Source organism: Pistacia vera, unplaced genomic scaffold (assembly GCF_008641045.1).
Source record: "Pistacia vera cultivar Batoury unplaced genomic scaffold, PisVer_v2 Contig1078, whole genome shotgun sequence".
NCBI classification, from domain to species: domain Eukaryota; kingdom Viridiplantae; phylum Streptophyta; class Magnoliopsida; order Sapindales; family Anacardiaceae; genus Pistacia; species Pistacia vera.
In genome coordinates, this window is record NW_022195113.1 from 228,865 (window position 1) to 255,233 (window position 26,369).

Sequence of the window (26,369 nt, forward strand, 5' to 3'; positions counted from 1 at the left end):
ATATAAACAAATATATTATTTAACGTTTTACACTTAATTGTTAGGGTTGTAATTGTAATTTTATAAGGGTTTATTTGTCATTTTTTAAAAATACGAGGGTAATTAATATTTTCCAAGGTACTCGGAACCGAAACAGGAACCTGTAACAAGTTTTTAGGAACCGAAACTGACAGTTCCGATTCCAGTTCCAAATCAAAGGAACCAACTGGTTCCGGTTTTGGTTTCTATTCTGGTTCCTTTGATTTTGGGTGGGTACCCAAATCCGCCCACCCCTAACCATTTGTTAGAAGATGTATTCCATGGACATTGATGTTACCATTTAGATGGAATCCACTGATGGGTCAATCCATTGAACTCGTGAATAACAAGCACCCATGCGCCGTACCAAGTTGTCACCAAACAACCTTAACATGTGAGATTAGTCATAACCTTTCGGTAGGGTCGTTCAACGCTATGATGGTCTTACCGTATTATCTGTGCCCTAGGTCAGGATAATACTCTAGCTACAAACGTTTCTAGAATAACCACCATAAATGATCACAAAGATCTCACAATGCTTGATTCTCTCATCACAATTCAACCACTCTAATGGCATATATCAATACATACATATGAAATATGCTTTACATAATATAATCAATGCCTTTCATTTATTGAATATTCTTGATCCACAAAGTCAACATACAATAATATGATTGGCTTAGGGGCACCTATACTAACAATCTCCCACTTGTACCTATAGCCAATCATTTACATACTTAATACCAAATGACACCAAGTGCTTATCATGCTTCTACAATGGCAAAGCTTTAGTAAGCGGATCTGAGATGTTATCATCAGTAAGTACTTTGCTTATTTACACATCTCCCCTCTCAACAATTTTCCTGATAAGGTGAAAACGTTTAAGAATGTGTTTGGATCTCTGATGAGACCGTTCTTCCTGGGCCTAAGTAATGGCCCTATTGTTATCGCAGAATATTTGTACTAGATAACAATGCTTGGAACCACTCAAAGTTCAATAATGAACTTCTTGATCCAAATTGCCTCTTTGGCAGCTTCGACAACACATTGTACTCTGATTCCATAGTAGAGTCAGCAACAATACTTTGCTTTGAGCTTTTCTAGCTCACTACAGCTCCATTGAGACAAAGACAAAACCTGATTGCAATAAAAAATCATCTTTCTCAGTTTGAAAACTGGCATTATTGTATCCTATTATAGTGAGTTCCCTCTCTCCTCCATAAACCAAGAACATATCCTTAGTCCTCTTCAGATACTTAAGAATGTTCTTGACCGCGATCCAATGACGCTCTCCTGGATCTAATTAGTATATCCTATAAATGCTTAAAGCATATGAGACATCAATTCAAGTAGATAACATGACATATATAATGGATCCAATAGTAGACGCATATGGTATCCTGCTCATCTTATCTTTCTTACCGGGTGATTTTGGACACATGTCCTCGAAGAGATGAATACCATGTGACATTGGAAGGAATCCTTTCTTGGATTCATCCATATTGAATCTCTTCAATACCTTGTCAATATATATACTCTGACTTAGGCTAAGTAACCTACGAGATCTATTACGATAGATCTTGATACCGAGAATGTAGGTTGCTTTCCTTAAGTCCTTCATGGAGAAGAACTTGGATAACCAGGTCTTTACCATCTGCAAGTTCGGTATATCATTCCCAATAAGCAATATGTCATCAACATACAATACTAGGAATGCCACTGCACTCCCACTGACCTTCTTATACACATAAGGCTCATCTTCTTTTTTAATGAAACCGAATTCCTTAATAGCTTTGTCAAAACAAATGTTCCAGCTCTTTGATGCTTGCTTAAGTCCATAAATGGACCTTTGCAACTTGCATACCCTTCCTGCTTGACCTTCAAGAGTGAAACCATCGAGTTGTGTCAGATACAAATCTTCTTCAAGGTTTCTGTTTAGAAACACAGTTTTGACATCCATTTGCCAAATTTCATAATCATGGTATGTAGCTATTGCAAGCATAATTTGAATAGACTTTAGCATCGCTACCAGCAAAAAAGGTTCGATCATAGTCTATGCCATGCTTCTACTTGAAACCTTTGGCAGCTAGCTATGCTTTATAGGTATTCACGTTATCTTCCATGCCTGTCTTTTTCTTGAAGATCCATTTAAATCATATGGGTTTTATCCCATTGGGTAAATCCACCAATGACCATACTTGATTCTAGTACATGGAGTCCATTTCAGATTTCATGGCCTCAAGCCATTTATCGGAGTCCAGAATCGATATAGCATCAACATAGGTTTGAGGTTCATCTCATGATAAACTAGTATGACACCGTGCTGAGTCACAAGATATCCATACCTCTCGGGCTCAAGACATACTCTACCAGACCTACGTAGCTCTTGTGTCTGAGTTGGTTCACTTTCTTCCACAATCTGTGGAGTGACCTCCTCCTTTTCTGGTGGTACATTTGCCTACTCCTCATCAGCCATATCTTATGGAGTTGAAACTTCACCAAGTTTGACCTTTCTACCTCCTGTGCTATTTTGGATAAATTCCTTTTCCAAAAATACCTTAGATCAAGCTACAAAAACCTTTCATTTTTCTGACCGATAGAAATAATATCCCATGGTTTCCTTAGGATATCACACAAAGATACATTTGTCAGATTTTTGGGCAAGCTTATTTAACATCAATTTCTTGACATAAGCCGTACAACCCAAAACTCTCAAATAAGACAATTTAGGCTTTCGTCATTCCATAGTTTATATGGAGTCTTATCCACTAATTTGGGTGGCACACAATTCATTGTGTGAATGGTAGTCTCCCGAGCATAGCCCCAGAATACTGCGGGTAGATCAGCCAAACTCATCATCGTACGAACCGTATCAAGTAATGTTCGATTCCTCCTTTTTGATACATCATTATGCTGTGGTATATAGGGACGTGTTAGCTATGATACTATCCCACATTCCTTAAGGTATCCACAAAACTCCAAGCTCAATTATTCACCTCCTCGGTCCGACTGAAGGGCCTTAATACTGTTTTCGAGCTTATTCTATACTTCATTCCTAGGCTTTTTGAACCTGTCAAACGATTCATATTTATGTCTCATCAAATAGACATAACTATATCTACTGAAATCATCAGTAAATGTGATAAAGTAAAAATATCCTCCTCTTGCTTGAACTATCATAGGACCACATACATAACTATGGATGATCCCTAATAGTTCTGTAGATATTTCACTGTTTCTAGTGAAAGGCGACTTGGTGATCTTGCCTAATAGGCATGACTCACATACCTCATATGATTGAAAATCAAATAGGTCCAAGACTCTGTCCCTATGGAGTTTTGCTATGCGAGTTTGATTGACACGACCCTGCCTATAGTGCTAGAGGAATGTTTGGTTAACATTGCCATTCTTGGCTTTCTTAATTTCAAGATTGAATATCTCTTTATCCATATCTTGAACATATAAACCATTATGTAACGTAGCATTTCCATACTGAATACCATTCAAACTAAAAGACATCAATCCATTAGATATATGAAAATGATATCCAAAACTGTCCAAAGTGGACACCGAAATAATATTCTTAAAATGGAAGGTACATAATAACAATCCATAAGTTCTAAGATAAGGCGTGAAGGGAAAGATATTTGATAAATACCTACTACTAGAGCATCAACTCTGGTCTCGTTCCCAACGCGTAGGTCAACCTTCCCTCGGTTGAGCGATCTACTCTGCCACAGTCCCTACACATTAGTACAAATGTAAGATACATATCTTTTGTCAATAACCCAAGATGTGCTAGGAGATAAGTTTATCTCAATCATGAACATACCTTCAGAAGAAGATGCAGCAACATTCTTTTTCTCTTTTGCTAGGAAGATCTTGTAGTGTCTTTTCCAATGGCCAAGCTTGCCACTATACACTACAACAAATTTTTAATTTAGGGATGAATTCAGTTTTTTCCTAGAATGGTCATTTTAGGGGACGAAATTGTAATTTCATCACAAAATGCTTAGCACTTAATTTCCACCCCGTGCCAACAATGTCATTTGGAGGAAATGATGAAATAATATGGAGGGAAATTATTCTAGAACGAAATTTATTATTTTTGAAAAAAAAAAATTTAGCTAAAAACTTGTTTTTTCTAGGATGAAATTTTTTGTCTCTAATTGTAAAAAATTTGGAAAACTTTTTAGGGACGAAATTTATTATTTTTGGACAAAAAAATTGTAGCTAAAAACCTTTTTTTTCTTGGACGAAATTTTTTTGTCTCTAATTGTACATAATTAGGAAATCTTATTAGGGACGAAATATTATTTTGTCCTAAATTATGAAAAATACATTTTCAGGGATGAAATTTGGAACTACAACAAATGTTTAATTTATGGACGAGTTCAATTTTGTCCCAGAATTGTCATTTTAGGGGATGAAATTGTAATTTCGTCAAAAAATGCTTAGCACTCAATTTGCACCCCCACACCAACAATGCCATTTGGAGGAGGGAATGATGAAATAATATTGAGAGAAATCATTATGGGACGAAATTTATTATTTTTGGACGAAAAACTTTGTAGTAAAAACCTATTTTTAATGGGACGAAATTTTTTGTTTCTAATTGTACAAAATTTGGAAACTTATTAGGGACTGATGGGAATGCAAAATGTCATATTTACCCCCCTTAAGGAAACGGAAACCTCAGAATCAAATAAACTGTGAGATCTTTCTGTTTTTAGTGTTAAATTCATGTTTGAGTATTGAATGTTATTCTGTGCATATTTTCATGATTGATGCATTTAATTACTAGGAGGCCTACTAGTGTATTATTTGTTGAAATCTACTGCTAAGTTTGATATCAAATCCGTAATTGTTTGATCCCTCCAACTTGTGAAGCAATTAGGGTTAGTAATTTGCTACGTCAGGAATTAGTAACCTTACGAAGAACATTCAACTAAATTAAATACAACCGCTTGTGTTTGTGTTGTTTAGCTTCATCGATCTCTCTAATTCTTAAGGCTGCCACTAGATTAAATCTTGAGCGCTTGTCTAGGGTTGTTTAGGGGTAAGATTAATTAGGATCGCTTGTTTCCTGATTAATTACAATTAAGGAGAGATAGGAAATTAGTTCCAACGGTGAATATTCAATGTGTGAATTGATTATCTTTGCATCAATGATCAGTTGTAAGATTCCGATGGTGGATGTTGACAGAGACCAAGTTTGTCATTTTGATTAAATTCGAATTAAATTGTTTTTGTTTTTGCTGAGATTGTTTTCTGTTTTTACACAAACCCCCCAGCCTTTTTCACATCAAAGAAAATTCAGCTAGACATTCTTCGTGGGATCGACCCTTGCTTACCCTATTTACAGTTCAGTAGTTAGGTTCGGAAGGTTTTAATTCTGGGTGCCTACGACAGCACGCCAGGGACGAAATACCATTTTGTCCTCGATTGTGAAAAATGCATTTTTAGGTACGAAAATTGGAAAACTAATTAGGAAGTATTATTAGTTCTAAGTAAATGTAAAAGCATTCAATTCCTTTTCTATTTCATTTGAAACAAAACCCATACTTGCTTGTTGGTGAATCTTGACCTCCTGCTCTGAAATTGATTGAAACCCAAGATAAAAAATTGGAAATTAAGTGCAAGTGGTGAATGAGGATCGGCTGAAAAATGGCAAGAAGGCGTGGCGGGTACTTTTGAGGATCCCAACATGCTTTAATGGGCCGTTGTTTTCCTCTTGCTATTCATTTCGCTCTTTGCTTCACCCACTACAAAAGAAAAAAAAATGGCCTACTGTAACACTGGACTATGAATATAATTTTGATAAGTAACACTTCATATTTTTATAACTCATTATCTATCAATTGTTGGACATGACTCATATTTTACACGGGCTTGAACTACCTGCGCAGACACATTTGGGGGTCCCACTCACCGATGAATGGGCAAGTGTGAGAGGGCAGTGCTCCCTTTACAGTAGGTCTAATTAGTAATTGAACTTGTTATTAGTTTATTAATATTTAGGTCTAGGTCAGGTTAAATTTGAGTAACCGTGAAAAAAAAAACCTATTAAACCCTAAACCCAAAATTTCCCCAAATTTTATTTACCAACACCTAATACCCGCTAACCCGAAATTTCCCAAATTGTCATTGTCTTCTTAAGTCATCTTCTTCAAATCTTCTTCTCTCATTTAAGATTTTTGCAATCTTCACTCAAATTCCCCTGTTCGCACAAAAATCCTCCCTTCTCTTCTTTTCCTTTTCCCAATTTCACCCCATCTCCATCGCCCAGGTAACTTATGTTTCTTCTTCTTTCGTTTCTCTCTCTATTTTCAAAATCAGTTTTGAAAATAGAGAGAGAAACGAAGATTTGGGTTCAACAAATTAGCCGTGCAAAACTGTAATTTGGATTTTATGAATATTCTTCAACAAGAAGCTACTGAAAGAGAATGGGAGTTCACGGTCTTTGGGACCTACTGGCTCCCGTTGGCCGTCGCGTTTCCGTAGAAACCCTTGCCGGAAATAGACTCGCCATCGGTAACCTCAAACCCTAACATTCTTGACTTGTAAATTATTATTGTTTTTATACTCTTTATATTTTCTTTATTTTTTTCTACAGACGCGAGCATATGGATGGTCCAGTTCATGAAGGCTATGAGAGACGAGAAGGGAGAGATGGTGCGGAACGCACATTTGATAGGCTTTTTTTGCTAAATTTGTAAATTATTGTCTCTGAAGACAAAACCAGTTTTTGTCTTCGATGGAGGACCACCGGTGCTCAAGCGCCGCACAGTCATTGCTCGCTGGAGGCAACGTGAGAACGCCCAGGCTAAAATCCGTAAAACTGTTGAGAAATTGCTGATTAATCATGTAACTATTACTTATTCAATAATCTTTTACGTTCTAATAAGACAGTAGTTCAGGTTTTGTGTTTATGTTATGGTTAGCTGTCTTTTTCTGGCTGTTTTACTACTACTATTATTATTATAGTTTGATTTACTTAGTGTAGTCATAAAATTTCTGTATATACTCTGTGTTTGGAGAAGGAGATTGAACTGAATTTAATGTAATTTTGGATTCAGAAAATGAAAAGAACAGAGTTACTAGAGATAGACAAATGCATTTGTTGCATTCAAGTGCTAGATTGTTGTTCTTTGTGTTTGTGGTTCAGGAATTTAAGCATAATTCAGTTTTGGTTTGAGTTGAGTTTGTGTTTGATTTTTACTAATAACTCAAGACAATGAGGTTGAAAGAATTGGCAAAAGATCTTGAGGATCAAAGAAAGAAGCAGAATAATGCTTCTAAGGGCGAGAAGATTTTGTCAGACCAAATAGCTGTCACGCGAAGAAGTCTGGGAAAAAATGATGCGGCTTTGGCATCTAGCAACAAGGGAAATCAAGATGCAATGTAAGCTGCTTGCTCTATTGTAGTTCTGATGATTGTTTTTGTGTTTATTCACTGTATGACATTTTTTTTATTTTTTTATTTGTGATTTCTTAATTTAGGCTGGCAGCACCAGCTGCTGCAAATCTCTTTCAGGAGGATGGTGATGAAGATGAAGAGATAATGATGGTAAGTCTGTGCAATTTCTAATTACAGTTGTTATTTTGGTGTAATTTGTGGTGCTGATTTTTGTAATTCTTTGACAATGAGCATGGTATTTAGAGATGTAAATTCTTGTAAGTTTAAGAACAAATTAAAGTTTAAGCATACTATGGGATTTTTCCTCACCCCAGTTAAACCTGAAAGAATAATATGATTTTACTTTAGACTAAACTAACATTCCTCTCTCGCCTTAACTCTCCTTTTGTGAAATAAATTTTCTCTCTCGCTTTGTGGTATACTGGGTCTTATATGTTCAGTGTTTTTATGAGACTTCTTGACTCGTGTATCCAAATGTAATGATTATTTTCTCATGTTTTGCAGCCAAGACTTAGTGACTTTCAAATCATGATGTAATGATCACTTCATCTTGTTTTGCAGCCAATAATGGATGGGAATGTTGACCAGCCATTATTGCAGCTTTGCCGCCATCAATGCAATGTCATCTTACTTGTTCAGGTGGGTATCCATGTGTATTTAATTTTGGCTCTCTAGAGTGCTGGTTTTTAAGCAATCTGGTTCTTGGCATTATTATTGTTACTTTTTTCTAATGGTATGGTATTGATGCAACTCAAATGTTTCTGATTTAGAAGCAGAAGCATGATGTTAAGGGCAAGAAGATTTTTTATGTTGACAACCAAGATCAAACAGATTTGGTGGGGAGTAATGAGGAAAGAAGTCATGTTGCATCAAAGAGTTATGATCGTGAAAACCTTGATGAGATGCAAGCTGCATAGGCAGTTGAGTTATAAGGATAATTTGATTTATCTGCTTTCAGTGCTCTGTTTTATTGTTTTGACAAGTGAATTTAGATTGGCAGCATCTATGGCGGTAGAGGAACATGAAAGTTTAACTGACAATGAAACGATACCTGCTGGTTCAATTCCCTTTAAGGAAGAGGATGGTGATGAAGATGAAGAGGTGATATTGGTCAGTTTGGTTTGTTTGCTTAGGATTATTATGTTCTTCATAAGGTTTGATGGTATATTCTGGAACTTTTAGGACAATTTTATAAGCTGTCCTTCAAACCAGAAGTCACTGGAAAGCTATTTAAATTTTGGATGCTTGTTTTATTTGTTTCCTTTTCTAAGTTCATTCCTCAAAAGATGTGTGGGAAGTTAGTTACGCTGTACTTATTTGCTAGCGTACTTGACTCTGTTATTGAAGAAATAAAGCAATTCCGTGGTAGTCCATTGCAGTTTTGCAAAACTGTCGCAGATGTATGTATTGTTTATTTCCTAACTTTGGAAATGTATGCATTCGAAATCAAAAGCATCTTATAAAGGACAATTTCTGATAATTATGTCATTTTTTGTGCAGATGAGTGTGGCAGAAGCCAGAAAAGCTTGTCAAAAGTCAGTATGGGTGGATAAAGGAAGCATTAGATAGATTAGTAGAGCAACTAACATCGCAACGACAACAACAACCTGACGATCAGGAATAACTGTTAAATCATTCTTTGAAGCTAATCAAGAAAATCTGAATTGTAAATAGAATGTTGTTGAAGACAAAGAGATTACGTTTAGAGCGGATAAACTTTAGCTCGAAGTTGTAGGGATGGAAGCAAACAAGAAACTGTGACAACATTGAAGATTCCGGATTATAGAAAAGAACAAAGATGTTTGCTATTTTGTTTCTTGTTTCACTCTTTTGGAATTGGAATCCTGAAACTTAGAAGATTTTGTGTTAGTGGGTAAGTAGGAATTGTAATGTCGGCAGTCTTTGTTAATAAAGAAGTGTAGTTTGATTTGGGAAACTCAGCTTTTGTTGTTTTGTTTGTTTATATAGTGAAGTGAAAATGAATCGGGGTATTATCATGAAGGAAAATTAGCAGAGTTGACTCATAAATTGGGGTTACGGTTAACATCGTATGTTAATATGACCATATTATCAACCCAATTAGGGACGAAAATTTTTGTCCCCAATTCACCATTTCCTTAAGGACGAAAATTTTCGTCCCAATTCACCATACAAACAAGGGCAAAAAAATTTATCCCCAATTAGGGATGAAATTTTTTGTTCCCAATTATGTTTTTTTGGGGGACGAAATAGTGTTATTTGCGACGAATAGTTATTCTTTTGTAGACAAAAAATTTCATCACAAAGTAAATAATCTTTAATGACGAAACCGTATTTTGTCCCCAATGGTATGACTTTGGGGACAATTTGTTTTTTCGTGGGCATTACCCTTTAGTAATGCGGCTTTGGAGATGATTTGGTATGTCGTCTCGTATTACTTTTTAGGACAAATTTTTCACTTTTTGTGACAAAAATTTTCATCCCTAAATTTTAAATTTCTTGTAATGATAGAAGAAAACTACTTTCCTTTCCTTGTTGATACCTCCCACTAGGGATTCGGGTTTGGGCTTGGATTTAGCTTCAACCTTATCCTTGCCTTTTCCCTTACTTTCAACAATGCTAGCATCGACTAGAAACACCTGTCTGGACCTTTTAATGTCTGCACCAAAGTCTTGGATAGAAGCTGAGGGAGAGTCTTCTCATTCATTTTCATGTTATATATGAATTGACAATAAGAATCAGGTAAGGACTTCAAGACTAAGTCATTATCCAAACCATAACCCAAAGTCTCTACCCTCCCACTATGAGGGCCAACTTCGACATTCCAATCCATCTTTCTGTCCCCGGTTGATGTCAACACCAAGCTCCTTGGAAAGAGCCTGCTGATGGTATATATTTTTCTTTCAGACTTTAGTACAATTTTGTATCAGTCTGAAAAATTGCTACCCTGCAACTTGTTATTGGTTGTTAGATGGGGTTTACCGAGCAGAAATTAAAAAATTAATCCCCAATAACAACCATGAGCCCTAGATCCTTATACTCAATTTATGTTATTTGCATATAAAATAATATTGAACATAAATATTCCAGATTTCATACTAGCGTTTGGAGACTCTTTCTTTTGATATGAATCGCGCCCACTCTAAGACAAGAGTGAACTCTCGGTATCCACACGAAATATAGGCAACAACCTCAGTAAATTTAATTGCACTATAAGATTACCAAAATGCCCTTTCATCTTAAAATACGAAAATACCCCTGACTTATTTATCCTTAATCTATCTTCTTTGCGTGTGACCCAAAGGCTCCTCATTATATCGGCATTGTGTAGTATCGCGATTGACACCCAATCAATCGTCTCGCTAAACACAAACCAAGATTGGCCTTTAACAAGGCATCATGACCACCCGATAGATTCGACTTCAATGAAACATCTTATCTATCAACGATATGGTTATCGTGCAATCCAATCATTTCATCATCTATTATCTCATCAAGCTCAAGGTACATAAGTAATGTCAACCTCAAATATCCTTGATATCTCGGTATTCGGTTATTAGACCAACGATCGGAAATAGATTGGATTAAGCTACAATTCAATCCCACTGTGACCATAGATTTAGTGTCGTTGCTATTTACCGAATTGCTCAATGAGATAATTTCTCCCGTACCCGAGAGTGATGAATCTTTTGTCAATTCACCATAGTCTTGATACACTTCTCGATGTAGACAATTACTACCGTTCTGATAGCTCTGAATCAAACTACGTTGGGTTAGTGTCAAACTACATCAATTGGTGCACAAGGCACTCTAGTGATCTCAAGTCTAAGGACAAGGCACTCTGGTGATCTCAAGTCTAAGCACAAGGCACTCTGGTGATCTCAAGTCTAAGGATCACATGCACCACTATCCGTTAGAGGATTTATTTCACAGACACTAGGGTTACCATTTATGTGAAATCCTTTAGTGGATATGTCTAGTAAACTCACCTATTACAAGCACCCATGTGTTGCACCAAGTTGTTGACAAAAAACCTTGACAAGTGAGATCAGTCACTATCTTTTGATAGGGTCGTTCAACACTATGATAGTCTTACCGTATTATATGTGTCCTTATTCAGAATAATAATGGGGCTACAGACATTTCTAGAACAACCACCATATGTGATCATATGGTCTTTACCATCAAGATTTGAAACACTCGATACTCTCATCACAGTTCTACCATCCTAAGGACATACATTATAACATGCATTTAATACGAATTATATAATGTAGAAAATGTCTTTTATTAATTATAAACATTATTTACAAGAGTTAACATTTACAAAATGGATTGGCTTTAGGGCATCTACTCTAACACCTGTTTCCTTTTTTGATGATCAATCGCAACATTAAAGCGGAGTTGTCAACATGTGCAAAATTAAGTGAGTTAACATCATGATAGAAATTTAATTAATCAAGGTCTTTTAATTAATTAAATGCTCCCACAATTTTACTCAAATCCTAATAGCCCCCACTATTAGACTCAAGAAAGCCTGTTGGCTTTTCTAGTGGACCAATATCCCATCAATTCCATTTTTAACCTTCGTTGATTGAAAAGCCAAAAACGAGTTGATATAGGTTGGCCACAAACTCAATTTATACCAGCTAATGGAGCCGACCACTAATCCTCAAATATAAATTGTACAAGCAAACCAATTACACAATCCAATGGCGCCGACCATTGACCTGAAGTGCAACTCTTGAATTCGTAAAGTAGATACTACATATCTCCCATGAATTTAAAATTTCACTTTCTCTACGTGTGCTTCTAGTACGTCTTTGACCTTCGTTGATTGAAAAGCCAAAACTACTAAATAAGTCTAACCCAACATCAATAAGGAAAAACTCCAATGTGACTTAGCTTCCCATGGATAGAAAGCATACCCTTTGTTGATCGAAAAGGCAACAACAATCCATTGTTTGACTAAGTCCATGATGTTGGAAGGCTTTAATAGACTTAATATCGTTTATGAGGGATTTTTGCTCTTTTGGTCTCATCAGTTTTATTATTTTTATTAATCATATTATATCCATAACATTCAACCTTAGCATGCCAACTAAAGCAATAAAGATAAATATGTTGGTGCATTGCCTTAACTAAACCAAATTTCCCGAGCCTTTGGATTTTGTACGTCAACCTAGGTAATTAAATTACAAGAGGACTTTCAATTTAAAAAACCTGCCATCTTCAATGTAATACTCCTTCTGTTAGGAAACGACCCGGTTGCGCAGCGGAAAAACAAAAAAATTACAACCATGGATCGTTCCTTAGAACCCAAAATCAAGGCATAGATTTTACAGTTTATGCATAATATGAATCTGCAGAAAAATAAATCCAAAGGTTTAGATTTATACCCACGTTTGGAGGCTCCACCAATGTTGTCTCTGAATGTGTTTGCTACCGATCCAAGTGTAGGATCGAACCAAGAAGTCCACACGAAGACAACCACCAAGAACCAAGGAGGGATTTGCTAGATCCTCCTTGGCCTTAAGAAATCAAGAAGAAGATCAGTATTTGATTTTTCAATCAAACAGTGAGATTGGCGTGAGAGAGTGTATAAGGGGCTGCTGTTTTTTTTTTTAAAATTAAAGAATGAATCACACACTATTCTTTTTATAGGCAAACCAAGTTGCCCTATTCCCACATGGAATGGGCTTGGGCTCCAACCCAAACACCCCATGTTGCCAAACACTCCCAATTTGATATTTTAATTTAATTCATCATTATCTTAATTAAAATCAATTAATATTTAATTAACATTTAACAATAATGATGATTTAATTAAATATGTGCGAACACACATTTAACCGTAATTTCACTTATTTAATTTTTTAACAAATTAAATAAAAGGCTACGACCTCAGCAAATTTAATTGCACTGTGAAATTACCAAAATACCCTTTCGCCTAAAAAGACGAAAACGCCCTTCTTTCTTCTTGGCTCTTAAATTATCTTCTATGTGTGTGACCCATAGGCTCCTCATCATACCGGTAGTGTATAGTATCGCGATTAACACCAATTAATCGTCTCACTAATACACAGACCAAGATTGGCCCCTAGCAAGGCATCATGGCCACCCGATAGATTCGGATTCAGCAAAGTAGCTACCTGTCAACGATATGGTTACCGTACAATACGATCCTTTCATCATACGTTATCTCGACGAGACGAAGGCATAGAAATAGTGTCAACCTTCGGTTACTCTCGATATTATATATTCAGTTTCTGGACCAATGACCCGTATTATAATCTGGATAGAGCAACAACTCAATCCCACTGTGGCCACAGTTTTAGTGTCATTGCCATATACTGAATTGCGCCGTGAGATAACTTCTCCCGTACCCGGGAGTGATGAATCCTCTGTCAATCCACCATAGTCTTGATACACTCCTTGATATAGCCAATCACCACCGTACTGACAGCTCTGAATAGAACTGCGTTAGGCTAGTGTCAAACTGTACCAATCGGTGCACAAGGCGCTCCGGTGATCTCAAGTCTAAGGATCACATGCACCACCATTCGTTAGAGGATTTGTTCCATAGACACTGGGGTTACCATCCATATGGAATCCTCTGGTGGGTCAGTCCAGTGAACTTGCTGCGGTATAACCGCCTACAACAAGCACCCATGTGTTGCACCAGGTTGTCACCAAACAACCTTGACAAGTGAGATCAGTCACTGCCTTTCGACAGGGTCGTTCAACACTATGATAGCCTTACCGTATTATCTGTGCCCTTACTTCAGAATAATACTGGGGCTACGGACGTTTCTAGAATGGCCACCATATGTGCTCATAGGGTTCTCACTATCAAGATTTGAAACACTTGATACCCTCGTCACGGTTCTACCATTCTAAGGACATATATCAATACATATTGCAATAATAATGATTTACGCGATATAGAATAAAATGCTTTTTATTATTGATTAATGAACATTATTACAAAGAGTCAATTCTACAATAATTGATTGGCTCTAGGGCATCTACTCTAACACCTTCTTCTCCATCAGTACTCTAACTAAAAATTAATTTAACTTTTCGTCAATAAAGAGAAACCTCGATTTACATTCGAGGGGAGTAAGATGAGAGAAAGAACTACAAGAGATTAAAAAAAAAAAAGGCAAGGCATGCAAGCATTATTTAAATTGAAATTACAATCCTCAAATTTAACTAGGTCTAAAGGCAAATGTAACCAAAACCATGCAATTTCATCTTAAGAATATGCATATAACAATCAATCAAAAACAGCAATTTTTATCATTTGGTAAATTACCAATTACACCTTTACGTTTTACCTTGTTGCGTTTGTACCCAACAAGTTGTAATTTTTTCAGTTTAGTCCCTTATTGTTGGGCCTCTCCAAATTGGGCATCCAGAATGACTATAAAATGAATCAAAAATATATATAAACTACGGACCAACTCTATGCACAATAATGCCTAAAACAACCCGAAATGAAGCCCTTCTAAACCAACGCATAAACTGCCCGAAACAACAGTTTTTTCCGTGCATCAACACATGGGCAGCAGTGTTAAAGACTTTCTAAACATGCATCAACATGTTAACATTCTACTGGTGCAAACCGTGAGTCAATTGACTTACTATTGAATCTGCTATGGCCTATTTACGAACATGCTGCGAGTTAACGCGCACTAGCGTCAATTGACTGTAAATAGACTAAAACCCACTACTACAGTAGCCCAAAAACTAATGTAAGTCCATCGTAATGATCCTCACACATGCAGAAACACGTGATTCTTGGAATCGCTAAAAAATGAGTACCGTAGTATAAATGGGAGCTATTTCCCTGGAGGAAAATCACAAGCTACCAGAACAAGATAGTTAAGCATAAAAACGCTCAACGTACCAAATACTTCAGTGAAAACTCAGAGTGAAGAACAAGGCTACATGGGTAAACATATAACCATCAAGTCTGGGTCATTCGGGGTAGTGAACAACTCAGAGCAACCACCGTACACAGAGGCGTTACGATGAATGTGACGATAGTGTCGCATTTCGCAATAGGGGCTGTTGGGGACAAGGGTTTTGTGCCTTAGCACTCAAACCCTAAACACCCTAAAGGGTATTGAATAGGGCCGTGTGAGGGAACACGACCATCCCCACCACCACACACGGCAGCAGGCGCGCATGGTTATTACAGTAGCTGCGTGTTGCTGCTACCCTTTGTCATGGCCCTACCATGAGCCACCAGCCATGACAGCAAGCACCACCACACACGATGGTGCTGAGGGTTTCAACATTTTTCTCTGATTTCACCAAAAATCAGATCCAACACAACATATTTCAGTATTCTTCCAAACACAACAATCTAAGTTTATTTCAGTATTCTTCCAAACACAACAATCTAAGTTTCATTTCAATCAATCCAAATCAAAATCAATCAAAACAAAACCCTAAACATGCAATCTTTAACTCACATACTTTTAGCATAAAATCAAACACCGAAAACTCATATAAAAGGCTCTGATACCACTTTTAGTGTTTTAATCAAAGATTAACACATCGTAAAACAAAAATTTACTGATTAAACACTATAAGCCCCGAAATCCATATATGAGTATGACGATGCTCATATGCTACAAATCAATCAAGACCTATATATGATTTAGAATCTTCCCCACATTTGGAGACTCTACCTCTTTTTCGAGACTCGGATGAAAAACGCTCACGATCCAAGTGTAGGATCGAACCAACGATATCCACACAAAGGCAAGATTCAACACAAAAGATTTACTAGATAATTTGTGTAGTCTAAAAAAGATGAGTTAGATTAGGGTTGTGAGAAAAAATTCTCTCAATGAAATTATACTCTCCATGGCCAAGAGAAGAAGAATGAGAAATTATTTGATTTTTAAGGAAAAGTGCCCTTTTATAGGGTTGCCCTAAAAATCCCTTGAAAGGTTATTTAGCATAATGCCCTTCCACTAATTAAATCATTAGTGTCCATAATTCTGGAACAAAATCATATACAAGGTATTGAGTCGTTATTATTTTTATCCTTTAATAACATTCATTCAATATTTAAAACATATATACACCGATATATACATTTAAATATTGACGGTTTATATATTTACAATATATATATATGACAATATACATATCTAAATAAATAACCAATCTTACATATTAAATCCAATACGAGATTAGATGCAGACAACAACCTCTCTAGCAAATTTAAAGCTCCAAAAGATTTATCAATCGTCTCATTACACAGATACCAAGATTAGCCCCTAGTAAGGCATCATGGCCACTCAACATAATTTGATTCAACATATTCGCTACCAGTCAACAGTATGGTCACCATGCAATCGAATCATTTCATCATCTATTATCTCATCAAGGTTTGAAGCATAGAAGTAATGTTGGCTTCAAATATAAACCACCTTGACATGTTTAGATTTGGTTATCAAACCAATTGACTAATCGAGCTTCAACTCAATTCTACTATGGCCACAAATTCCAAGGTCATTGTCCTTTACCAAAATCTGACCGAGATAATATCAATTGTACACAGGAGTGATGAATCCTTTGTCGATCAACTATAGTCGTGATGTACTTCTCGATGTAGCCAATCACTCCTATACTAATAACCCTTTCAGGATTACGTTTGGTCAATGTCAAACTACATCAATAGGTGCACACGACCCTCCCATGATCTCAAGTCTAAAGACCACATGCACCAACATCTGTTAGAGGATGTAGTCCATGGACATTGGTGTTACCATCTATATGGAATCCTTTGATGGGTCAGTCTGTTGAACTCATGAATAACAAGCACCCATATGTCACACCATGTTGTCACCAAACAACATTGACATGTGAGATCAGTCACTACCTTCTAGTAAGGTCGTTCAATGCTATGATAGTCTTACCGTATTATCTATGCCTAGGTCAAAATAATACTCTGGCTACGAACGTTTCTAGAATGGCCACTATAAATGATCATAGAGATCTCAAAATCAAGACTTACCACTGCTTGATTCCTTCGTTACGGTTTAACCACTCTAAGGGCATATATTAATACATACATATGAAATATGCTTAACATAATGTAATAAATGTTTTTCATATATTGAAAATTCATGAATATAGTGAATATTCATGATCAACATACAACAATATGATTGGCTCAAGGGTACTTACACTAACAAGGTCGTGGTACAATATCCCATATATGGTTAAGGGCTAGAGCATTAAGTTCTTCCTCCATCACTTGTTGCCATTGGGAATGTTGTACTGCCATAGAATAGGATGTCAGCTCTTATGCTTCAAAGATTTGATTGATGCATATTTTGTGTGAAGGGCAAAGACGATCATACCCTACATAATTAGAAATAGGATAGATGGTAGAGTTAGAAATTGTAGGAAAAATGTAACTTGTACTCTAGGTAGGTGGTCAGATTATGCGAGATGAACGACGCACAGGTTCTTGTTCTGGTTTTAAAGATGAAGATATTGGTGAAAGACCTTCAATTGACTTATTCTTGTCTAGCACTACTATGCCAGTTTTTTTTTTTTTTTTTTTGGTATTTCTTGGGCTTTATATGTATTTGGAATCATTGTTAGATCAGGATACATGACATCTTCAAATGCTTCAAAAATCTACTAAGAAGTAGAGCTTTTAGATTCTTTTTTTGTGAATGGAAAGGCTTCGTTATAAAATACATCTTGACTGGTGAAAACAATATCCTGATATAGATCATACAACCGGTATCCCTTTTGTTGCATCGTATACCCCATAAAGATACAGTAGCTCAAGCATCAAGCTAGTCTTTTGATGGTAAAACAGTAGCATAGCATAAACATCCAAATACTCTAAGATGGATGATATCAGGTTTCTTGCCCAATAAAAGTTCATAAGGTGTTTTTCCTTGTAGAACTGTAGTTGGCATTCGGTTGATCAGATAGGCTGTCGTGACGACACATTCACCTAAGAAAAAATTTGGAATGTTGGCTTGGTTTTTTAAGGCCCTAGCTAGCTCTAGTAAGTGTCGATATTTTCTCTCAACTATCCTATTTTGTTGAGGTGTGTATGTGCTGGAACTTTCATGAAGAATTCCATGGAAAAGGAATAATATTGTGTTTTGGTTATTAAAGAATTGAAGGGCATTATCAGTACAGATTTGTTACACTTTTGTTTGAAACTAGGTTTGAACCATGGTTAGGAATTGCCCAATATGGGTATGAGTTTGAGCTTTGGTGTTTATAAGAAAAACTCATATTCCTCTATAGTAGTCATCGACAATAGTCAGAAAGTAACGTGACCCATGATGATTAGGGGGTATGATAAGGACCCCAAATGTCCATGTGAACTAAGGCAAATGGTTTTGTGGTTGTAGACATACTAATAAGAAAACTTGGACATGTTTGTCTGGCAAGTGGACAAATTGGACAATTGTTGTAAGGAATAGTGCTACTATGGCCCAATTGCTGATGAGAACTAAAAGAGTTTTTATTGCTATCATTTGTATTACATAGAGAAATATTTTTATTGGTAATACAATTATTTAACTCTTTTATTGTGGTTAACTTTTTAGGGATGGATGACCAATAGTATAACCCTTGATGAATCCTACCCAAGCCCTTCTGTTTGCTAGTCAAACGGTCCTAAAAGGTACACATAGTAGGTAAGAATTGGACGGAACAATGGTTGTCGGTGCAAATCTTGGATATAGAGATAAGGTTAAATCTTGGAGATAAGGTACACATAGGACGTTTTTCAAGACTAACTATTTTGTGAGTTTAACTTTCCCTATATGTGTTGCTAAAGTAAAATTCTCGTTTGGCATTTTGACTGGTGTGGGTGGTAAAATGGGTTCAATTTTGTCAAATAATTTTGGGTGCAAATAATATGGTCAAAAGCTCCTAAATCAATAATCCATGTATCAATAGAAAAAAGAGTATTCAGACAGAAAAACATACCTGCATAGGTTCTTGAGGCATTATCAGTTTTAAGGATCTGATTTAGGATTTAAAGGAGTTGAATGTATTGATCCTAACTGAGTGTAGGCATCAAAAGTTGATTTCCTAAAGTCGTCATGACTTAGTTGGCCATCGATGTTTCAGTCTTTTTTTGGTGAAACCTAGTCGTCGATGTAATTTCCAACATGTGTCTCGGGTGTATTTTTTCGTTTACAATAATCACAATACATCTTACCCTTTTTTCTTTATTTTCTCCCTTAGGGTTGAAATTGTGATTTTTTTGAACTTTGAGAAATATTCTGTGAAAACAACACATCTACGAACTATTCTATCAACATGATATACTTTGAGGGCCATTTGGATATTTTATCGAAGCAACTAGATTATAATCGTTGGATAGCAATGATGGATATGGACCGTTCATGTGGTCATTTATAAAATGACCCTTTTGTTGCAACCCTAATGTTATCTCTCCTCCTTTTTTTTAAAAAAAAAAAATTTGTGTCGTGAAACTCATCACCCCTTCATGTGCCATCGCCTGTTGATTCTCATCCTGCACCGCCAACTGATACGACGAAGATTTGGAGTTGTTGAAGCAGCAAGCACTTGGGTTTGGAAAGGAAGAAAGCCCTCATTCAACCCCATCAAGAATTTTGTGACTCGCCCTTGATCTTTGATTTCTTGGTATTGTTTTAGTGTTTTAGGTGGTCCCTGTAGAGGTGTTTCGACAGCATCCAGCTCGGTCCATAATGCTGAAAGTTTGCTAAAATAGGAAGCACCAGTTGAGTTGCTTTGTCGGAGTTCGATAAGGCTTTAGTGTAACAAAAAAAAATTCGCCAAATCTAACGTCTCGTGCATCTCCTTTATAAATTCTCATAGTTGGCATCTTCAGTTGCTGGTAAACCAGCAACCACCTCGTGAGTCATACAATTTGTGATCCACGATCGAACAAAAGTGTTCAAACATTCCCATAATTTTTGAAGATTTGGTTCATATGGCATGGGAACAGTGCCATCAATGAAACCGAGTTTATCCTTGGTGATGAGAGCTCGCCAAAAATTATGAACCCAAGAGGCATAATTTTCAGTCTGACAAGAGGTTGTTTTACGAGGACCAAATCTGGTCTGTCTGATGGTGAGGAATAAAGGGGATCATCGGGTTCAAGGTGGTTCGGATTGTGAAATGGAACAACCTGAATGGGAAATGAGTACGGGTTTTAACCCATCTGATTTTGGTTTTGGCTCATAAAGAAGATGGGTGGTGTTTTAGGGTTTTGGTTAGGGTTTGAGTCATAACCCCGGCCTGTTTAAGAAGTCTAAGATGAATGGGTTTGAGACTTTGGGCTGGTTGGATCCATTTGTGTTTGAATCTTAGTCATTTTGGCTGGGAGAGTTTTGGTTTTGATCTTCGGTATCCTAAGCAGTCTTTGTTCTTTTGCAAGAAATGGATACAATGACTAGAGAGGATAAAACAAATAATTTCAAAAAAAACGCAGCCGAAGATTAGAGTGGGCTCTGATACCATGTCAGCAAGAAGAGGCTGAGCTAGAGATGGCAAGAATACCAGAGAAAGCTCAAAGATAAGGATAAAGAAATCATTTTTATATTTCTTTTCAGTGTCCCATTCTTGTACAATTGTTGCATTCTTATACAAGAAGAAAATGTAACAAAAAGGAAAGAAATGATTTTTAATAATACAATCTGCATAATATTACAAATAATTAAGGCACAGAAATGGAAGTCAATCCTTGATTTGCGTCATCCTTCCAATAATGTTAAGATAATAGATTAATTTGTGTTTGGAAGGGATCAACTAAAAAATCACTATTAATTCCCAATATTTTCAATTTCAAAACAAAATTTCATGCACGACTAATGCTTCAATTATTACACCTCAACCAAAAGCAATAAGAATGGCCTAAAAATTGAAGCAAGTTCATTATCTATGTAAAGCTTTGATACTACCTTAATTTATCACAAAATTGAAAGCGTAAATCAACTTTTAAGATTATACAATATGGTGATGAACCCTATCAAATTTATCATGTTCCAGGGTTTGGCTTGAGCAATTGAATAAATACATCTATCTTTACTCGGGGCGTTGGGTTAGAAAAGGTTTGCAGGTGGATATTTCTCCAATTGCCTCAACCACATTCAGTATAAAGAAAACCATTTGGTCATCTGCATATGAGTTTTTAGTTTAAGAATTAAAGTAACTCTACATTTCTATATTTGCTTTTTACAATTTGGAAACAGAATGTATGAAAACTAATTAAATAAAAATAAAAATAAAAATTACATGGTTCAAAGAGCCAGTGTTATATAACAAGCTACTCGTGGTGGTGTATATATCAGTGGTACTACACTACCACCTATCATATTAATTAGTTGTATAAATGACATAAATACATTAGTTTGTGATATAACTAATTTGGTGCGTCTGTTGGATTATAAGAATTTTTACTAGATGTTATACCTTCATGATATTCTAAATTTTTCTAAAACAAACATAACGTTGAGCGAACAAGCATTCGTTGTGAGAAATTTTACATATTCATACCTGGGAGAAAGACAACATCTTGACACTTTTGTGCCCAAGAATATCTGCAAATCAAGACTGAAATTAGCAAATGACAAATAAAAAATGCTAAAAGATTTAAACATTTAATTTATTATATTATTTTGTAAGAAAGTATTACATTTTTCAATATGATTTAATGAATTCATTCCTATTTGTTAAAAAAATTATTCATGACACTTCCACTGCACCTCCTCCAACAGGACTAGGGGTGTTCAACGAGGCGGGCCACTCGCGAGCCGGCTTGGCTCGGCTCGAGTACGGCTCGCCTCGTCTGCAATCGAGCCGACTCGGCTCGATTCGTGAGAGAGAACTAGCTGAGTTTGAGCCTACCTTGGCTCAGCTCGATTGGCTTGCGAGCCAAGTTAGGCTTGAATTATTAAGGGGGTTTTAGGGGTTTTTTTAAAGTATAGGGATTAAACCAAAATTTTCAAAGAAAAAAGTTTGCAAAAATAACAAAAAAACCCGGATGTTAAAATCCCTAAAAACGTGACTGAAACCCATTCGCCAGCAAATCCAAACCAAATCAGATTGAAAACAAGAAGAAGAAGATGGGAGGAAGGGGAGAGCAGTCAAAACCAAACAAATCAAGCAAAGTGTTGTTCAAATTTGGTAAACAAGTCAAGATGCCATTGGGGTTTGGTGTGTTGCCATTTTGCTTCTCTGTGAGATTCCTCTTTTGTCTTCTCACTAGGGAACCCTGTTGATGGTTGGTGCTGGTGATGGCACTATTTTTGGGTGGGCTGTGTGATTTGTTTTTGGTTTTTTCTTTTTGGTTGGTGGTTGGAAGGTGGGACATGCGGCTTTGTTGGTGAGTGCTCTGGGATTATGTTTTTTTTGTTGGTTGAGTCATGTGGTGGTGTGGTTCTCTTCAAGGAAGAAGGAGGAAAGGCTTGGAGGCTACTGGACTTTTTGTTCTTGGAGTGTTTGCAGCAGATGGGTGCTTGGCAGGTGGCTGGTGTTAGAGGTCTGGTGTGTGAGTGTGACTTCTCTGTTGGCTGGTCTGCTGATGGTTCCCGATTTTCGTTCAGCTGGTGTGGCTGTGAGAGTGTTTCATGTGGTCTCTCAGAGGTGGTTTTGAGATGTTGGGGGTTGGGTTCTCTACTCTTGGGTTTTAATTTAAAAAAAAAAAAAAAAACTGTATATTTTAAACCCCAAAAAAAATGAACGATGGCAAGCGGCTCCGTCAGTACTTCTCTGTGCTATGTATTTTGTTTCTTACAAATGTTTTTTTTTTTTTTTATACTGTCTCATCCTCTTTCTCTTTCTTTACTATTGGGTCCCTCATTCTCTCTCTCTTTCTCTATATCTGTGTATTTTGTTTCTTACGAATTTTTTTTGAAACTGTCTCATGCTCTTTCTCTTTCGTTACTCTTTTTTTATTTGAAACAGTAAAGATTTTGAAAATTAAACAATTACAATAAAATTTCTTTAAATCACAACTTAAAAGGAAAGGAAAATTCAATGACAAACTTGAAAAAATCACAGTTTAAAGGAAAATAAGAAAAAGGGTAGACACCAAACAAAAAAAAATAATAATAATAAGAAGAAAAACAAAAAAAATTGCAGTTTAGACAAAAGTTACAGTTTAAAAGAAAGAAAAAAAAAATTAAAGGAGAATAAGAAAAAGGGTAGATGCCCAAAAAAAAAATTGTATTTTCTGGAGCTGGCTCGCGAGCTGGCTCAATAAGCCAACTCGAGAGCCGGCTCGAAATATCCTATAATCTCTTACGAGCCGAGCCGAGTCATAGAATATATGATTCAGCTCGACTCGAGCTCGGCTCGTTTCTTAATCCTATTTTCACGAGTCGAGCTCGTTAAGCCTAAAACTCGGCTCGGCTCGGCTCGTGAACACCTGACCAACAACTTTGAAAAGTGACATTGTAGTTGTAGCAATTCCATTAGCTGCTCATCTTTGATCCTAGTCCTTTTTTTTTTTAACCATATTTGATCAAATCAATTTGAGACATAGATATACATGGAAATTATCTACGGATCGTGAACTTTTTTCATTAATGGTGGTAATAAACGCTAAACAATAATTTTACAGTTCTCAGTGTGAAAAATAAGTCTGTATTTTAGAGAGTAGGACTATATATCCATGCTTGAAACTGATTAGATATATATATAATTTGGAAATGATAGAAAATTGCCACTGCTCAGTTTTGTAGAAGAAACAATCATGTTGTAATGGACACCTTGTTATTAGGAAAAGAAACAAATTAATATGAGGTATTAATTTCGAAAATATGGCACCTAAACATGCAGGGAAATATTCTCAGATTTTTGTTTTCATAAAAAAACATTTTAAAATAATGAAGAAACAAAAAGAAATGCTAAATGGTGTTTAAGATTTAAATGATATTACATATACAAATGAGGGTCTTTTTTATAAAGAAATTTATATAAAGTGTGTGACATAAGTGACGTGACATAAAATGAATGAAAAAATGAACATAAATACTTAAAACTTATTAACTGAAGATGGATGATTTTTACTTTTGCAATGTGTGCAACAGTTATTGGTCCAAAAATCCTCACCACCAATGGATGTAGACAAAGTTGATAGATTATGAGGCTGAACCCTGCAAGCTCAATAATTAGGGAAAAAAATTCATATCGTTAAAGATGATTAAAAATGAAAGAGGAATATCATTGCATGCAAGAAATTTGTTATCCTCTGACGATATCTGTTCCAACACAGACAACTTTCGTCGAAAAAACCACTTGCTCCGACACCAGCATGCATCACTAAAATATTGTTATCTTCTGACTATTATATATTAATGAGTATACATTTTATACCTGTAATTGCAAGAACTTCACCAACATCTTCAGTTGAATAATTCAGACCCCTATATTTCCTAGGGCTAACAGCCTACAATGAAAAAATCTATAGAAGCAAGAGCAGTTTCATCTAATCAATTAATTTGATTATTAGCAGAAGTAAAAATATTATTCACCATCTAAAATCAGATAGAAAGGTACCTCAATGTAAGCCATATCATGAAGTGAAAAGAGACAGTAAACGAAAATGGAAGACATCAAAGGCCAATTCTTCATTAGGCTTTTCTTAGAACTAGATGCCTTTATTCTCTCACCTTGTTTATCAAATTCTGAATTAGACTCATAGGATGCAGATTCCAAAGCATCATATGAGACTTTACAAGATATATTACTCTCTTCATTGTGCATGTGCAGTGTCTCCTACAATAACCAAATATATTTAAGGACAACACTTCAAAAAAATCATCCGCAAAACGAATGTTGATATAACCATCCAATCATGGAGTAACATGTCAATGCGAGTGAGATATACTTCCTCAATGATTAGATGATTATACCAACGTCCATTGTAGGGAGATAGATCAGGATTCTCTCCTGATTTGAACTTTTACTTGAGTTTTTAAAAGCTTGTGACCAGTAGTTACAGAATAGAAATATATTAAACAATAAATAAACCAAAAATGCACAGGTATTGTGAGATCCGTAAAACTCAAGAAAGCTTAGATAAGGAGAATACCTTGATCAGGAAGATCGATTTGGTTAATAATGGCATCAAGGATTCACTATAATAAGTCATAAAAAATAACAATAATAGAATTACATATTGGAAGCCAGTAAGCAAAAATGGTTACCCCCAAAGCAAAGCGTGATATACAAAGGCAGGGCAAGAAGTATGGAAATTTGAATTAATTTTATATTCAGAATCAACATATTTTAAACATCTTAACAGAAAAGATTTGGATTAAAAAAACAAAGCAATGTTCACTTCTCGAACAAGGATTCTTTGGAAAATATATTTGGATATTTCTCTACTGGCTGAATTGCAAAATTACCCAAAAAAATTAGAAAGAAAAAAAAACACTTCACAACCAGAAAGAAAAACGAAATGGAGATAGATGATCAAAGAAAAAAAATGCTTAAGAGTATTCTTGGCTCTATTTTCATTAGATACATATAAATTTAAAATTGGATCCACGTTACAGGGTAAGAAAAATTGTTAGATTTAAATATTCAAATCGGATCCTTACATAATAATAACTTTGTTGGCCAAATGGCTTAAACTAGGAAAAAGAAATTAATGTGTCATGAATATTTTACAAATATTACAAATTACCCCCTAAAAATGGAACATTTTTCAATAAAAGCTGAAAAAAAAAAACAAACTGTAAAACTATAAAGTAGCTTACACGTATAAAGATACGTTTGATTTAGTTAAAAAAATAATCACTTATATAAATCTATTTTAAAACTTAAATTAGAAAAAAAAAAAAAAAAAAAAAAAAAAAAAAAAAAAAAAAAGGAAAAAGGAAAAATGAGTTATTAGCAACATGACACTATACAGAGTACTTTGCTGACACCCATCAAGGTAATCCTAA

The 26,369-nt window shown here is 35.7% G+C and overlaps 1 protein-coding gene across 6 annotated transcripts; it reads left to right on the forward strand.

Moving 5' to 3' along the window:
- Window positions 1-6,111: 6,111 nt before the first annotated feature.
- On the forward strand, window positions 6,112-9,447 carry LOC116133309. Of its 6 annotated transcripts, none has more exons than XR_004128525.1 (6): window positions 6,113-6,555; window positions 6,638-7,425; window positions 7,524-7,590; window positions 8,002-8,079; window positions 8,211-8,840; window positions 8,941-9,447. XR_004128525.1 is itself a non-coding variant. In XM_031419028.1 (6 exons), the coding sequence occupies exons 2-5, from the start codon at window positions 7,259-7,261 to the stop codon at window positions 8,355-8,357; spliced, it is 459 nt and encodes a 152-aa protein (XP_031274888.1). In that variant the 5' UTR covers window positions 6,113-6,555; window positions 6,638-7,258; the 3' UTR covers window positions 8,358-8,360; window positions 8,441-9,447. The 6 variants fall into 6 exon arrangements, 3 of the variants coding, with proteins under 3 accessions (XP_031274895.1, XP_031274888.1, XP_031274882.1); XR_004128526.1 differs by having other exon boundaries at window positions 8,211-8,550; XR_004128527.1 differs by having other exon boundaries at window positions 8,211-8,541.
- Window positions 9,448-26,369: the final 16,922 nt, after the last annotated feature.

What these genes read in the sequence shown, in the direction of transcription:
- LOC116133309 (XM_031419028.1), top strand. Translation starts at nt 7,259, where the DNA reads ATGAGGTTGAAAGAATTGGCAAAAGATCTTGAGGATCAAAGAAAGAAG. An exon ending in AAGGGAAATCAAGATGCAAT is followed by an intron (nt 7,426 to 7,523) that starts GTAAGCTGCTTG and finishes TTCTTAATTTAG; the next exon opens with GCTGGCAGCACCAGCTGCTG. An exon ending in AAGATGAAGAGATAATGATG is followed by an intron (nt 7,591 to 8,001) that starts GTAAGTCTGTGC and finishes CTTGTTTTGCAG; the next exon opens with CCAATAATGGATGGGAATGT.